We start from the raw sequence: 17,226 nt of genomic DNA on the forward strand, positions 1-17,226 counted from the left end.
CAACAAAAAGAGAGGAGTGTGGAAGGACAGGCTGGGAGAGTATTCAATCTGTCTTTACTGTTAGATTAGAGGAAACTTTAAAGACCAATCCACTAGATAGTTGGTTTTTTTCCAGTCTCCATCTTTGTTGCTCAGCCTCATTGCTGTGTTTCTGCTCTACACTTCCCACAGATCACCTGTCAATCAAACAGTGTGGGCGGGGCTTGGATTTTCATCTTTCATCATCTGCAGTTTGAGTTTCTGTAGGTGGCGCTCTTTTCTTTGTCTGTTCAGCCATGGTTGCTATCGCTGCTCATGCTAACTACCCAGTTCTTCTTCTGTTTTGTTCCAAACAAACCGGAAACGTAAAAAAAAACAAACCCTTAGAACAGACAATTGGAAAAGCTTTCATAAGCTGGATATATTAGGTTGGATCACTGTTGGGTTAGAGCAAAGAGAGAGGAGCAGGACAGACAGTCAGTTAGATGGAAATGTTGTGGATTATTCCTTTAAGTTGTGTCTGAATGTGAAGCAGCAGAGGCTGAAGGCTGCAGAGTCTGGAGGAGGAAAAGGTCGGCAGGAGGAAGCTGCTGTGAGTCACTTCCTTCTCTTCCTTTGTCTGAACGCTGGACGCCGACCTCTGGCTCCCACTGAGCCCAGGCAAGCATGCGTGTGTGTGTGTGTGTGTGTGTGTGTCTTTTGTATCTATATGCGTGTGTGTGTGTGTGTCCATGTCTATTTCTGTAACGATGAGGGATGTCGAGGTTTGGGATTCACCAGCTACTGTGGCCAGTAGATGAAAAAAGTCAGTCTTGGGTCCTTCTGTTCATGTTTTTTCAGCTGTAAGTGAAGGAAATTTGTCTCAGTTTGGGATCTAGGGAACCAGGGGCTGGTAGATCTTAGATAGATCTTAAGAAATTATATAAGAGGAAAATTTAGGAAGTTCTTAAGAAGGCTCTTAAATGCAATTCCTCAATATTTTCTTAGTAACGGTCTAATTTCTTACTTTCTACTTCCTTCTTCCTACTTAAGAACTTCTCAAAATAGGGCCTGAATTCATTCTGGTTAATAAACTTTAGGCTTACTACCATTGAGACTAGGAGACAAGGCTAGGAGGCTAGGAGACAAGGCTAGGAGGCAACCCAAAGTGCTTCCATCTACAAAACAATTGGGTAAAAACTTATTTAGGGCAACTAGGGCAAAGATTTAAACATTGGTTGCTGTTGGTAACTGTAAAATTTGCAGCTTATTTCCAACAGACATGAGACAGAGGCCTACCTGGCCCTACACCAAATAAAGCTTTACAATAAATGTTCATCTTAATGTTAGGTGTAGGGGAACCTATGAAGACTTTGAACTATAACCTACTTGTCTAAAATGTGTTTAAATATATGATATTAGAGGCTTACCTTTTCACTGTAGGAATTTTAAGACAGGTGAAGGGCCGTCTTAAAGTTAAGAAAAAAATCAAGAACAAATTTGAGAACTTTCATTTCAAGAATACGTTGTTTTTTCTTAGGAAGAAACATAAGAAGAAAGTTAAGAAAATATATAAGAACTGTTTTTGAGAATAGCATTTTTTTCTTAAGAGGGTTTTGTGAATCCGGCCCCAGGACTTTCTTTTAATCTGAACCAATAGGACACTCGGGGTTCCTGAGCCATAGTTTAAGAATCTTTACTTCTTAAATTTGCTCAAATCTGTTTTGGTCTGTGAGTAGTGATTGAGATGATGTAATAACGGTGTAATTTAGACGGTCTTCTTCTCTGGAACAGGGTAGTGTGTCATCATGACGTGAACTGTGGCTTCTGCAGCGGTGAGTTCTCCGAAAAATATTTTACCAAACCGACTCACCAGGATTCCTGCTTAGTATTTTGTACTAGTGTGGGTTGAAGTACCAAACCTTCCTTGGTGTATTCTTCAAGTTGGAGTTGTTGGTGAATTGTGGCTCTGTGTAGATCAACAAGTCACCTGAGCGACCAGCAAAAAGCTTTTCGGCCAAGAGACTGAAAGGTTTAATAAACACAAAGAAAGAGATTCACTTCAAAACAATTCAGCAGCAAGGTTTTTATATATTGTCAGAATCTGCTTTGTCAGCGTTCCTTTATGTGCTAGAAGTGATTTTCAGACTGTTCCTCCAGACAATGGCAGTGAATGGAGAGAGAAAAAAAACACGATTCTCCAGTCTGCTCTACCGGAGCAACAGATCACAGAATGACTGATTTGGGGTTTTATCATGGAGGAAGAGACACAACCCAAGACTACCAGAGCTACACAGAGATTTAAACACTAAAGCAGTGATTCTCAACCTTTTTCATATCAAGGACCCTAATTTAGTCCACATTGGAGCCACGGACCGCCATTTGATGAGTTTTTATCTCTCTGACAATATTTTTATTGTTAGATATGATTTTGTCCAGAATCCCATGACTATCTGCACTGTAGGTAGAGAGATAACAGAGAAACTATGAAAAAAAACAGTCATTCACCTACATTCTCTAATTGTGTTAACTTCTTGTAAATGAAATAATGCTGAAGTTTAACAATTCATCAATTTGCTGGGGACTCCCTGGAACCCCCTCAAGGACCCCTGGTGGTCCCCGGACCCCACGTTGAGAACCACTGCACTACATATTTTAACTGATGGGTTATTGAAAGGACAAAGCTCTGCTGGACAAACTGAGGCGATTTCACAAAAGACTGGGAAGTCCTCGGCTTCCCAGTGAGCTTCCAGAGTCTCCACCCATCCTGTGTAATGCAGGAAGATAGATGACATATGAGATGACATTATAAAACAGTGGTTCCCAACGCGGGGTCCGGGGGACCACCAGGGGGGTCCTTGAATCGGTTCCAGGGGGTCCCCAGCAAATTGATAAATTGTTAAACTTCAGCATTATTGAATTTACTTTACTTACTTTTTACTTTAATTTAGTTTTTCTGTTATCTCTCTACCTACAGTACAGATAGTCATGGAATTCTGGACAAAATCATATCTAACAATAAAAATATTATGGGTCAGAGAGACAAAATCTCATCAAATGGGGTCTGTGGGCTCTAATGTGGACTAAATTAGGGTCCTTGATATGAAAAAGGTTGAGACTCACTGGTATAAGACACATGGGGAAGTGAAGCTGTATCAGTATACTGTAGCTGCCCCCCCCTCTCTCTCTCTCTCACACACACACACACCCACACCTCATAGCCTTCAGATTCTCCTATGTTCCCATCTGATGTCAGGGTGAGTCACACAGGGTCAAACACACACACACACACACACACACACACACACACACAGAGACAAGATCAAACACACCAGTCAGGGAGAGGTATCCGTTAAAACTTAACGCATTCCAACCATTTTCAGGAAATGTCCAGACACACACACACACACACACACACACACACACACACACTTGTGCACAAGGTCACACACCCACACAGGCCACGCACACACACACACATTTTCTTTGAAAGCCCCCCCACCCCTCAACCCAAGGCAGCATACCTCGCCTTAGCTACAGGCACTCCCTATATCCTGTGTGTGTGTGTGTGTGTGTGTGTGTGTGTGTGTGTCTGCTGGTCTTTGTTCCTGTCTCCTCTCTTATGTCACCATCTCTCACAGTTCAGTCTGTATGTTGTAGAAAACCTTCAGTCTTTTCCTCCAGCTCTCGACCAGAGTTACATTTATCACATCACACACACACAGGACAGAATATATATGTGACAGATACTTCAACATGTGAACAGAGATATTATGTTTCAAAATATCCCAAAATCCCCCCGGGTTCAAATACCCAGACCGGCTGGGGAAACCTTTAATCAAACTCTGCAGTGTTTCCTCCTTCAGTTCAGTCGGTTTGTCCAGGTGAGAACGATGACCTTTGACCTCTGGTGGCACCAAATAACGGCAGCGAGAGTCTCAGTCCTCCAACAAGAGAATTGCGGTGTGGTTCGTTAATTCAACCAACTACAACACAAGGGATTATGGGTAGAAGGAGACGGATGCTTGGAAAGCCTAGCAGAACAAAATGACGTCTGGACTGATGCTCATATTCAGATATTTCTTCTTCATGTGTTCTTAACTGGTATGGGTCCTAAATACCCATCTTGTTTGTTCTAGTTGTTCATGCATTGCAAAGGTAATTGTGACTGGGTTAGGAGAACATGTGGTTTTTAAGCCTGATTGATTTTGACTAATTTAGGTTTTAGCTGTTTGTGCATACCTAGGGTTTTACGCTGTATAGTGTAGTATTGACTCATGTATTAATTGTTGAATTGGTTGGATAACTTGTACTGAATATGTATTGTACTGCTGCCTTCTCTCTACTGCCCCCCGCCACCCTCCCCCTACACGCAGGCAGGCACACACACACACACACACACACACACACACACACATACACACACATTCATTAATTAACAATCACTAACAGTTAAACACACACCTACACCCAAAGGACCACAATGGAAAAACGCTCTTGGGCTTTATTGTGTTTTATCCTTTTGACAAGTATTGTACAAAGATATGATGCCTCCTGGTGAGGCTGTGCATATATTATTTATGTATATATGTCATATATTTTTTTTATATTGTCAATAAAAAAAATTCAATTCAATTCAATTCAACACCACAGAAGAAAAGACAGACAAATCCATCATGTTAGATAAAGATACAGGAACTGGAGTCAGATTTGTTTTGATACCAAAACTGGCAACTTTTCCACTGGCTCAGACCAAAGAAATAAAACAACTAAAAGTGAGATCACTCTCTAATATTTTAACAAAATCTGTCTTTTTCTGAGTTTCTGATTTATTTTTTTGGTTTTCTTTTATTATCTTAATTTAGATCTGTCGTTCTACAATCCTGTTTGTGCAAAGCTCTCTAAAAATAAATAAGCTTGACTGGGCTTGTAACGGACAGACAGAACGTCTCTTTTGTCCAAAGCCTTAAAAACACTTGACCCTCCTCCTCCTCCACATGACGGCCTGCGGGTCGTCTTGTGGTCTTCTTCGTCTCGCTCGCCGTTTGCTAAATCTAAACGGCCTCCGGTGCTTCCAGGCCGGTCGCTCTGTCCTGATTCTCGTGATTCCTCCAGTCTTTTGACTCGGTGTTCGACTTGTGTCCTACTGTCCCTCGTGTCCCCCCCCCCCTCTCCTCCTGGGGAACAATCCTCCGGCTGTATCTGGCCAGTGACATCAGGCTTTGTTCTCAATCTGTGGTTTTAGTTGGCTGGAAGGGGGGGGGGGGTCGTGACTCCGGGGGGTCAAAGGTCACGGTGATGCCATCTCGGTCCAGTGAAAACAGCCTGCTGTTCTGCTGCCTCTGGGCTGAAGTTGCCCTCCAGTGATAACCCGGCGTTTAGCTCGTGTTTTCTTGAGGAGTTTGACTTGTAGATGGAGAATGAGCTTTGTAGATCTTTCATAACCCATCATTAGTCAGAGTACAGATCTGTTGGACTCAGTGTGTTTGCAGGACAAACACAACACAGTGTCAAACCTAGCTTGTTTGTATAAAAGCGACGAAAAACGAGTAAATGTCAAAAAATCTAATTACATACAGCATGTACTGCAAAGTGATTGGGGGAAATGTAAACTAGATGGAGACAGAAGCAAATGGGATTTAACTCTAAGTGACACCACTGTTCTCCTGTAAAAACTCCCTCATTTGCATAAATACAATCAGTGGTGGAAAGTAACTAAGTACTCAAGTACTGTACTTCAATACTTCAGTACAATTTTGAGGTACTTATACTTTACTTGAGTATTTCCATTTTATGCTACTTTGTACTTACACTCCACTACATTTTAGAGGGAAATATTGTACGTTTTACTCCATTACATTTATTTCACAGCTATAGTTACTAGTTACTTTTCAGATCAATATTTTATATTTAAAACATTTGATTTATCTTTATAAAATAACTATAAAATAGCATTGTTATAGATTAGACTACCCAAAAGTATAGCTAAATTGTTAAGATTAGCTTCACGTTGACAACTTTAAAATGCTGCTTACATGTACATGTATGTCAATAAATCAGTATTAATATTCCAATAATCTATGAAAAATATAACTCTCTAAATGGGGACAGTTTGCATAATGAGTACGTTTACTTTGATACTCTAAGTACATTTTGCTGCCAATACTTATGTACTTGTACTTAAGTAAGATTTTGAATGCAGGACTTTTACTTGTAATGGAGTATCTTTACATTGTTGTATTGCTACTTTTACTGAAGTAAAAGATCTCAGTACTTCTTCCACCACTGATTACAATTAGTGTGCAATTACACTCTTACAGAATACACTCTGACTTGTGAGATTTTGTACTGAAACTAAAAATACAAAGTGGTAGGAGACTGGAAGTTAGAAGAGCAGGCTTGTGACTGGAAGGTTGCTGGTTCCTTAAGAGAGACACTGGTTTTCTTTCTGTTGACAATGGTTTTTCTCTCCAGTTGTAACCAGATCCAGTTGGTGAAGGGACAGTTCAGGCAGCCAGAGACTCGGCGGTCTGATTCTGTTGCTTTTCCTTCTTGTCAAGTTACAGTAATCAGCTTCACCGTGTTTTTGCCTTCCTCACGGTCTGATCCCTTGCGTTCTGCTCCTGTCTCTTCAGATGGAGAGTGGCCGTCCGTCCCGGCTGTAGGTCAGTGATGGCCGTTGTGTTTCCCGGGTGCGGAGGAGACGAAGCCCGACCCCGAGCCCATGTTGGTCGTTATGGCAACGCTGGATGGAAGCACGCCGGTTGAGACCCTGCTGGCAGCGATCCACCTGGAGAAGTAGGCTACGGTGTCAGGCTGGGACAAAACTGAGGGGTTCATACGACAACACACACATGAAAATGGATTTTCGACTCTATGTGAAGCAGATCTGTGATTGTCATTGCTCATTAAGCAAACAGCATCAGATTGGGATCACACTTAGCTAAAAGTACAATATAATAGAATACAATACAATTCTGTTTATTCTCCTGAGGGAAATTCACTCAAGATAAGCACAAAACAACAGAACCTCATACTAAATGGCAGACAATCTTTAATATTCACAACATTCACCAGTTAAAGAACTTTAAAATTGTTGAAAGAAAAGTGATTTTGTTAATAAAACTAGCTGTCAGTGTGCAGGATTGACTGAGTCTGAGTCTGATGAAAGGTTTTGATTCATGGACCAAAGATTACCTGCAGCTCTAAAACTCCTTTGTTCACAAATCCAATTTGGACCAAAGTCTCTCTGAAGAAATGAACTGCAGACTCTGAGATTTGGAAATTGTAGAAGTTCATATTGCGATTTCTTTCTTTTTTTTGTATTAATTGTTCAGCTGTAGTTTAGAGACATGGTTTATTGCAGTGACTCTCAAACTTTTTCATATTAAGGACCCCTAATTTAGTCCACATTAGGGCCACGGACCCCCATTTGATGAGATTTTGTCTCTCGGACCCAAATCTGAGAATATTTCTATTGTTTGATATGATTTTGTCCAGAAATGTATGACTATCTGCATTGAAGATAGTCATAGAGAGAGATAACAGTGAAACTATGATCAAAACAATCCTTCTTCTACATTCTCTAATTGTGTTAACTTCTTGTAAATGAAATAATGCTTAAATAATGTTTAACAATTCATCAATTTGCTGTGGACCCCCTGGAACCCCCTCAAGGACCACTGGTGGTCCCCGGACCCCACGTTGAGAACCACTGGTTTATTGCATCCATTTTAAATGAAAGTGCATTGCTTCTCTGTCCTCGCTCCAGGTACCTGAACACCTTCCGCCGAGCCGGTCTCCTATTGGCTAGAGACTTCACACACCTGGATCATGACGCCTTGGTCAGCCTGGGTGTAATCGCCACCGGACACAGGAAGAGAATACTGCGATTGGTCAGTCACATCCAGAGGACTAATGAAAAATCAGTAACACAAGGTCAAAGAGCCAATCAGAATCCAGAGCTCTCACTGGACCGCTGTCAATCAGAGACGGATATCCGCTCGCCGGAACGAGGACCGACGCCGACATCTCTCAATCAGGCGAGAGTCCCCGTGAACTTCGAGGCGTTCAGAAACAGTTCGGCCCCGAACCTCGGCGCCATGCTGACCAACTCCGGCTCCGGCGACGGCGGCGCGGTCAAGGCGGTCGTGAAGCCGGTTCCCAAACCCAGAACCGTCTTCAACCGGCGCAGGACGACGCCGATCCATTTCTCCTGTCCGACGCCGGACCCCGTCCCGCCGCCGCCCAGGAGGCTTTCCCAGGAATCCATCTGTTTTACTGTTCTGGAGGGCCTGAACTCGGCGGAGACGCCCGTCCCGATCGACAGGGTGGCGACGCCCCACCGCCGGCCGAGCCAGACCGAGAGGAGGCTGAGTCGTAGTTCGTCGTTATCGGAATCCGGCGGGTTTTTGCCCCCCGTTCCCCCGAGGCTGAACCGCGGGATCCCCCCGTCCATGTTCCAGGGGTCCCCGCCTTCTTCTTCTTATTCCCCTTCTTCTCCACCCGGACGGACCAATCAGCACCAGGCGCCCTCTCCGTCCTCGCCCCCCTCGTCTCCCCGTAGTCTGGACAACACCGGGTTTTCCTCGCCGCCCTGTTCGCCCAGGAGCGGCGGGATCGAGATGGTCTCTAATGAGATCTACTGCGGCACTTCACCTGGCTCCGCTGCCCCCGGAGGAGGGAGGACGCACTGCAGCCAGCCGGCGCTGCCTCTGCCGCCGCCGAGGCAAACGCTGGACAGGAACCAAGAGAGGAACAGGTAGGCTGACCGAACATCTGTCTCAGCGTACCATCCACCTGTCTGGGTCATTTAAACCAGAACTAGAAACCTTTCTCTAATGAACGGCCTTTTTTTCCAAACCAGTTTCCCCTGATGGTTGTGTAAGACGTAATAAAAATGAGATTAAAGCTTCACTAGGAAAGATTTCTAGGTAAAAATTGACCCATTTTTGGTTGGTATGTCACTGGTGGAAAGTGACCAACTTAAAGCTGCATTCACTAAGATTGTAATGCAGACCATGTAGCATCACCCACAATATATTTATGTCAAATATGGACGTATTTTAGAGGTGAGTCTGTGTGGTTCTTGGCAAATTATGTTCATATTCGACAATTTTATCATGGTTGATTCTACATGGTCCTCATTCCAATCTTAGTGAATGTAAGAGTGAAATCCAAAAGCAGAGAACAGCTAGCAGAGAAAGCTAGACTCATGTATCTACTTATGTAAGAAAACTTTAGAAAATTGCTATACTTCAAAACATTTTATTCAAATTATATTGTCATCATCATATAGTTTTGTTGCAAATATATTTTGCTTTCTGCCGCTTGATTTACGTGTCAGTTTATTAATTGATGTTCTGACTCAGGGCCCCCATACTAACATGTTTAAAGTACTTTACCATGATATGCCAAATCAAGAAATATACAGTATACAGATATATACCATTCGCACAAATATTCTTCAACATTGAACTTATATTCAGATTTGGTCACTTTAGATGGATGAATGTTAACTGATGTGTTTCTGTTCCTGCAGCAGCAGCACTTTAAGTAACAACTCTTCAGGATCAGCCAGAGGTGAGTTCACCTGCCACACATTCACCTCCATGTTTATACTCTTTTATCAATACTCTGGGTTTTTACATGGGCTCTAATGTATTGGTAAATGTATCTACGCTTGTCTATTTATACTGTATTTATTCACATGGAGGGAAGTGGTATACAGGTAAAGGCATCATGGAAGTGTTTCAGTACTGTATGCAGTAGTGAAACACTTCTGTAGTATCTATTTGCCTCCAAGAGAGATTTCTTTTGGCAAAAGTCAAATAGTGGTAGCTTTATTACAATGGCTTTGTACAGAGATGTGGGATGTGTGAGATGTGGATTGTGCAAAAGTGGCTGCAACTCAGTATCAGGATGATGTTCCTAATATTCTGTACATTCAGAGTGTTTCTTTTCATGGTAATTTTATAGTATTGTGTATCAGGAAAACTGCTATTATCCTGCATTCAACATATGCTACTCTGACTGCATCTACAAGAGTGTAAGGCAGAGGTATCACTAGAATAGAAACATGTGAGGTCTTCCACTGTAATAACACAATGTTAATGTCATTTACATTTCCTTTAAAAACTGGAAATTAAAACTGTTCTGTAGCTCAGCGGATAGAGCGAGGCACACACACTGCCAGGGTTAGGGCTTCTATTCCCGACCTGACCACCCATGCTGATAATGAATCCGCTCATGGTGAGACACTTAACCCCTGTGTTGGTAAAAACTTCCACCAAATGGTAAACGTTAACCTCATCTGTTAAACCCCTGACAGCCTCGACGGACGACCCTGAGGAGGAGATCAGTCCGTACTGCGAAACAGTTTTCCAGACCAGACGGCACCCGGCGCTCTGCGAGGTGAGGAGCATCACTCTGGTCCTTCAGGCTTCAGCTTTTAAAGGTCCCATATGGTGTAAAACAGGATTCCCCTTGCCTCTGTGATGATAAAGGAGTTGGATGGTCTATCTAAACATGGTGAAAGTATCAAAACTAAATCCACACAATCCATATTAGAAAAGCGAGCCTCTAAACGAGCCGTTTAGAGGCTCGTTTGGAGGGCTTCCATAACTTTGCGGCATCACAAACGTCTCACTAAATTTTTTTTTGAATTTATTTAGCACAAAAGAGTAATTCAAACAAAATATCCATAATGTATACCAACATCATAAAGAGCAGGTGCAAGGAAGACCAAGGAAACCCCGAGGGGCTTATGGAGTGTCTCCCTTAATGACAATCACACATAATTACAATATAGTGTAATAAAACCCCCAAAAAGTTTAGAAAGAACAAAACAATATGAACAAATCAATAGGTAAAGTAATACTGTTAAATAAATAGGGGGAAAAGTAGAAAATAAGTAAAAGAATATTAAAAGAAACCGAAAAGAATAGAAAAGGAAAAGCGGAGTAAAGGGATAAAGAGAGAAAAAAAGAGATTAGTTAACATGAAGTAATTAATTATACCAAAAAAGAGACAGCAGTATGATCACCTCAATAAACATGATGATTGTGAAATAAATACTGTTTGACAGCTTTTTTAAACAGAACGATTAGCCAATCGGAACACAGGGGTCGTTAATATTAATGAGCCTTAAAGACACGGAGACAGAAACAGCCTGTTCTTGGTAAGGCTCAGAGAGATGCTGGAAAATGAACGTGGAGAAATGGATTGAGAGTGTTTTTGGTGCTTGACACCACACACACAGCTTTGAATGGACCTCAAGACACAAAATAAAACACTGGAGAGTGGAGGATATGGGGCCTTTAAAACAAAATGTATGCTGCATGTCAAACTCATGGTGGGCAGAAGGATCCACCAGCTTCGATTAGTGGAGTACATTTTGTTTTGCGAGAGTCTAAAAGTCTTTTCTTCAAGTCCAGATTCACTAAGACTGCATTACAACTGCAGTCAGTGTATTTTTGTCTTTTATCTTTAATCTCAGTTGCTTGAGCAAAGAGTGCAGAGTTTTAGTTTTTATTCACTAAGAAATTTATGCAAATCAAGTTGTTTTGGAAACAAGCCCTTGAGAGGAGCGCTGTGCGAGCTAACAGCCGCTTCATCAGCAAATGCAAGAGCAAGCTGGGCTCTTCAGCTGGACAACTAATTCCCTAATGCACCTTGTGTCCTAAAGTCTCTTTGTAACCGGATCGTTCTCTGATCTGATCTGAGGTTCTGGGATGAAAACCCTCTGCCTGCTGCCTGTCTGACTTGTTGGTGTTGATTCTGCTTCTTGGACAAACTCTTGAGTCTTTAGTCTTTCTTTCAAAGGATCTTACATGTGCCGCAAGAATTTGGTGGAGAATTCGTGTTGCAGAAGTTTCGGTGAATTGGGTACAAGCTCAATTTGCATGGCCTCGCCTTACGAATGCTTGTTATGTGCACAAAATAATGAGATTTACATATAATTTACATACGATATGCATGACAATGACAGGCACAAAGACTCTTTATTTTATCGTCCGGTGCAGTTAGGCAGCTTTCCTCTCGTTGTGCAGGTTAGTGAACAGCTTGGCTTCCTGGTTTGGTCATTTTGCTGATGCAGCAGCATTAATATTAGTATTAATTAATATAATTAATATACTGTATTGAGCTGTTTTCTTATGAAATTTATACAGACTCTCGATGCTGTGCTGGTTGGCCAATAGATGATGATGACTGTAAGCACCTGTGCACACATGTTATTGGGATGTGTAATTTCAAATTTTTTCTTTTCCTTTTTTTTGTCTATTTTTTCTGTACATTTGTTTTTTTCCTTTCTGTAGCCTATATTTATGTACCGGCTTTAATTCTGTGAGAGAGAGAGAGTCAGGTTTCTCTCCTCAGGCTGCCAGAAACAGAAGTCGGGCGTTTTTCTTTGATTTGTCAGGGAGGAAGAGGCGATAACTAGTTAGACTTTGTAAACTTTGATGTGGAAAAGTGTGTAAAGTTTCTGTCTGTGGTGAAGTGAGAAAGTCTCCTCAGGCTACAAAACATCAAAGCTCAATATGAAGGGTTTCCTACCAAAGTGCTATACTATATATCCATTTTGCAAAAAGTCAGTTGATACCTTATGTTTATCGCTTTAATAAATCAAACAGACGACATTTCCATCTCCTAGAAAGCTGCTGTTTTGAAGGCAGAGAGCTGAAGATAGCTACAGAGCTCATAAATCTGTCAGAGAGGGGTTTTACTCTCAGACCAACAGTCTTGTTAAAATGAGGGACCGTGTCTTATCTTGGAGTTAAACATCTCCAGTCTGTGATTACCAAGAATGTGCTTGTTTTCATGTGTTGTTTTTTTTCCTTTATTTCCAAAATGGAGGGAAGGGAAACAAGGAAGGAGGAGGAGAAACACGCAGAGGATCATGGGTAAGATACCAGCGACTCTGTGAAGTGGATTTTAAAGATTTTGGATCTGATGTAGCTGTCCCATGTGCTATTTGGGATTTTGGACGTCACTGAACTGACACTGCACTCACACTTGGCAAAATTTCAGCCAATAATTTGTCAGCAATAAAGAATTAATTACGATTACATCTTTGCACATGTAGTTACAGTTACACATTACAGTTTTTGCCAGGCAAGTGTTTGAGCATTTGAGCAAAATTTCAGTATTTATGTCATGTTTACATCCTGAAAATAAGCAACTTATCGCTTAGGCGCTCACTTGAATTATTTTAAATCTTTCAAACCATCTTCCAGTTGTGTAAAAATGCCTTTTTTCAAGTCTAAGTACAGTTGCTTTGATGAAAATTTGCTTCAATTAGAAGTAAAATGACTGGTATAACAATCTACTTAAAAGTAAAGGGTAACTTATTTAAATTCTCTCAAACAAAAAGTTACTGAGTTACATAAAAAACGTTGTGTTTTTTCCCATGCAATCTAAAATGGATGAGAACTGAACTGTTTTTAAAGGAATACACTGACTTTTAGGAGTTTGGCCCATTGGTCTCCTTACTATCTCCTCCTTAATGTCTGAGGATTGGTGCCAAAATCCTCTCTGTGTCTGGTAGATAGATCTGTCTGGTGCACAGGCTAACACTTTAGCATACAGTAGTAAGTCCAACATGGAGGAATCTGTAATATTATATAATATTGATGGTACATTCATGGTTTGTACATTCATGTAGCCTACAGTTAACGTTAGCTCGCTAACCACATAGCATAGAATCAGAGCTAGTTAGCTACTTAACCAGCTACTAAACTGAATGAAGATTGATGCAGGTTGTTCACAAAGTGTAATTTATGATAGAAACCATGGTAGTTACACTACCAGTTAACACTCTGGACCCAACTGATTGAAAGTTCTATGTTCTTCACTCTCTTCAAGCCATTTTGATCTACAGTCTTCTGCTTAAATGCTTGACATTAGTTTCTTAGACAAATATAAACAGTGAAGTTGATCCTATGTATGAATTTCTTTCCAAAGCCTTTGCCTTTCCATCAAGACAAAGAATCTAAAATATAAGATCGTTTTGATTTGACACTTTTTTTGGTCGCTGCTTAATTCCATCTGTGTTATTTCATAGTTTTGATGTCTTTATTATTATTCTAAAATGTGGAAAATAGTAAAAATAAAGAAAAATGTTTGAAATGCCGCCCGACACAAAACATAACCTCACATCCTTTGTAGTTGCAAAGAGCGAAAAGAAAACGTTATATGGAATGTGCTGTATCATCAACATTTGACCTGACCTGACCTGACCGGTGTCTCCAGGTGTCAGAAGCTGTCCTGGGCCAAGCGTCTGTCCCAGGCTCTCCACCCGGGCGACTCTCAGGGTTACAGCACGGTGGGCGAGCCGCCGCCGCCGCAGCGCTGCCTCTCGCTGCCCGCCCACATCTACCCCCCCGAGCCCGACGACGACCTGACCATCTCGCCCTACGCCAGCTACACCTCGCTGTCCGAGCGCGCCGCGCCCGTCATCTGCGGCTGGCTGGACAAGCTGTCGCCTCAGGGGTGCGTTGGATTTCAAAAACCTCATTCATCCAGGGGAGACGGGGGGCGGGGGGGGGGGGGGGGGTGGTGCCTCGCTCCATGAGAGTGTTTCCTATTCTTTTTCCCAGCTGATATGGGATTCGAACCTGCAACCTTCTGGTCACAGGACGGCTTCTCTAACCTCTAATGTGTGTTAATGCAAATCTCACATTTCAAATCTCAAGATCAGCTCAAATTTTATTTAAAATCAATGTGTTAGCAAACTTTTGTATATATATATATATAATTTGGGGGTTGTTTGTGTAGTTGTGTGAGTGTGTATGTGCATATTTTTGTGTGTATTTTGTGTATGTGGTTTGTGTGTATGCGTTTGAATTCTGTGTGTATGTGTGTGTTTGCATTTGTGTGTCTTTTTATGTGTGTGTGTGTGTGTTTTTGTGTGTGTATTTGTATGTATGCACATGTACAGTATGTATGTGTGTTTGTATTTGTGCACCTATGTGTGTATACTATGTCTAATTGTATGTACAGAATGTTTTTGTATCTATGTGTGTTTGTGTGTGTCTAAGTGTGTGTGTGTGTGTGTGTGTGTGTTTGTGTGTGTCTTTTTGTGTATTTGTGTTTGTCTGTGTGTACATGTGTGTGTGTTCCTCTCTCTCCTCCTCTGAAGCTCTTCCTCCTCCTCTTCCTGCTGCAGGGGTCAGAGGTCAGCGCTGGCTGTGTGGCTGCGTCTCCTCCTCTCTGCTCCTCCCTGCGTCTCCTCCCTGCTGAGGAGCTGCAGCTGCCTCGTCTCCCTCCTCTCCTCCTCCTCCTCCTCCTCCTCTTCCTCCTCTTCCTCCTCTGCTTCTTCTTCTTCCTCCTCTTCCTCCACTAGGTGTGTGTTTGTCTTCTCTTCTTCCTGTTTGCTTTCCTTTCTCACTCTTGAATGCCCTTCCTTCCTTCCTTCCTTCCTTCCTTCCTTCCTTCCTACCTTCCTTCCTTCCTTCCTTCCTGGCCTCTGGCTATACCCTAAAACAAGAAGGTTATTCCATGGTTCTTGGGTTTTAATAAATGAACCAAATTTTTTGACCGGTAAACATGGTTATATGTTTATATGTATATTTATTAGGGCTGCAACTAACGATTATTTTCATTGTCGATTAATCTGTTGATTATTTTCTCGATTAATCGATTAGTTGTTTGGTCTATAAAATGTCAGAAAATGGTGAAAAATGTGGATCAGTGTTTCCCAAAGCCCAAGATGACGTCCTCAAATGTCTTGTTTTGTCCACAACCCAAAGATATTCAGTTTACTGTCATAGAGGAGGAAAGAAACCAGAAAATATTCACATTTAAGAAGCTGGAATCAGAGAAATCAGAGAAAAATTACTCAAACCGATTAATTGATTTTCAAAATAGTTGGCGATTCATTTAATAGTTGACAACTAATCGATTAATTGATTAATCTTTGCAGCTCTAATATATATAAAAATACATACGGTAGATAGTTAAAGTTATATGGTTTTTGACCAATCGGGTTGCTTGGATGAAACTAGCCATTGTTGTTGAAGTGACTGTGTGAGAGCCTTGGAATGTGAAAATGTGATTGATGTGTGTTGTTTTGTGTTTCAGGAACTATGTTTTCCAGAAGCGCTACATGAAGTTCGACGGCAAAAACCTGATGTACTTCGGCAGCGAGAAGGTAGTGAAGAAACTCAATATGGACGACTCCAGCAGCCTCATCATCCCTCCTGACAGTTTTGTGTTTAAAGATGACCGACACTGAGTTTATGTAAAAAATAAAGAAGATCAGATGCTCAACTGATAACATGCTAATGTTGACTAGAAGAGCTAGAGAGAGAAGTCCAGTCTGTGATAAAGCTACGTTAGCCTCGTCGCTAACGTTAGCTTCCAGCTGAGTTTTGACAGTTTGCTAACAGACTCGTCTGCTCAGTTCTCACAGTGTGACAGACTTTACAGCCTTAATGTCCAGACTTGTGTTGTCACCATAGCAACTAACACTTAAAATCCCATAATCGCCATTTTATGCTGAACTAGACAAATTACCATGACAAACAGTGGAAGGACCGTTCTGTCCATTCAAATTCTGCATCTTAAACATTTGGATAATCTGACCATATGAAGAAAATAATCCTAAAACAAGAGATCTACTATTTCAAAAAAGTCCCACCTTACAATGTGACTGAAAACACAAAACTAAACCAACTGATCTACTACTCTTTAAAGAACAGTAGAGGGCTTAAGTTATTAAATGAGACACTTTTCCAGACTGGAACCTCACTGAATAACCAACATCAGGTAATAAAAATAGATATATAATAGTTTTCCCTACATGCTCTCTGTTTCAGGACATCTACCCAAAAGGAGTGATCCCATTGGCTGCCATACAGATGGCCCGACCAGCCAAAGACAATAAATTTGAGATAGTGACAAGTCACAGGATCTTTGTTTTCCGGACCGATAACGAAGGTAAACAGCCCACTTCAGAAAATGTCTTTCTCACACACACACACACACACACACACACACACTACAGCCAGCCATAGACAATGAGCAGCACGGCTCCCAAACCATGCAGGGAGCAGCGGTCATGTGACTTGCGCCTAGCCGCAGAGACAAAGCCTGACCCAATAACCCGCTTACATGTTGGTGTGTGTGGAGCTGCTGGACCGGCTCATTCTCCATCCTGCTGTCCAAACACATATTCACTATTAAGAAGTTGCTTATTAACATGCATATTAATAGTGTATTGGTTCATTACGAGTCATTACAAAAAGTCATTATTAGCATCTTATTCTG

General features: G+C 41.7%; 1 protein-coding gene across 1 annotated transcript in view; it reads left to right on the forward strand.

Moving 5' to 3' along the window:
- arap3 (ArfGAP with RhoGAP domain, ankyrin repeat and PH domain 3) overlaps positions 1–17,226 on the forward strand; it is a 74,053-nt gene that overhangs the window by 13,977 nt on the left and 42,850 nt on the right. The window contains exons 2-9 of the mRNA XM_071533746.1: positions 6,594–6,756; positions 7,730–8,719; positions 9,500–9,540; positions 10,289–10,371; positions 12,814–12,860; positions 14,209–14,448; positions 16,039–16,108; positions 16,776–16,896. Coding sequence (XP_071389847.1) covers positions 6,683–6,756; positions 7,730–8,719; positions 9,500–9,540; positions 10,289–10,371; positions 12,814–12,860; positions 14,209–14,448; positions 16,039–16,108; positions 16,776–16,896 — 1,666 coding nt within the window. The 5' untranslated portion in view covers positions 6,594–6,682. The remainder of the gene's footprint in view (positions 1–6,593; positions 6,757–7,729; positions 8,720–9,499; positions 9,541–10,288; positions 10,372–12,813; positions 12,861–14,208; positions 14,449–16,038; positions 16,109–16,775; positions 16,897–17,226) is intronic.

The sequence above is a fragment of the Centroberyx affinis genome, unplaced genomic scaffold (genome assembly GCF_046629955.1).
Source record: "Centroberyx affinis isolate AG114_WGS23_722 - 3 ecotype Tasmania unplaced genomic scaffold, CSIRO-AGI_Caff_v1 ptg002422l_1, whole genome shotgun sequence".
NCBI lineage: Eukaryota > Metazoa > Chordata > Actinopteri > Beryciformes > Berycidae > Centroberyx > Centroberyx affinis.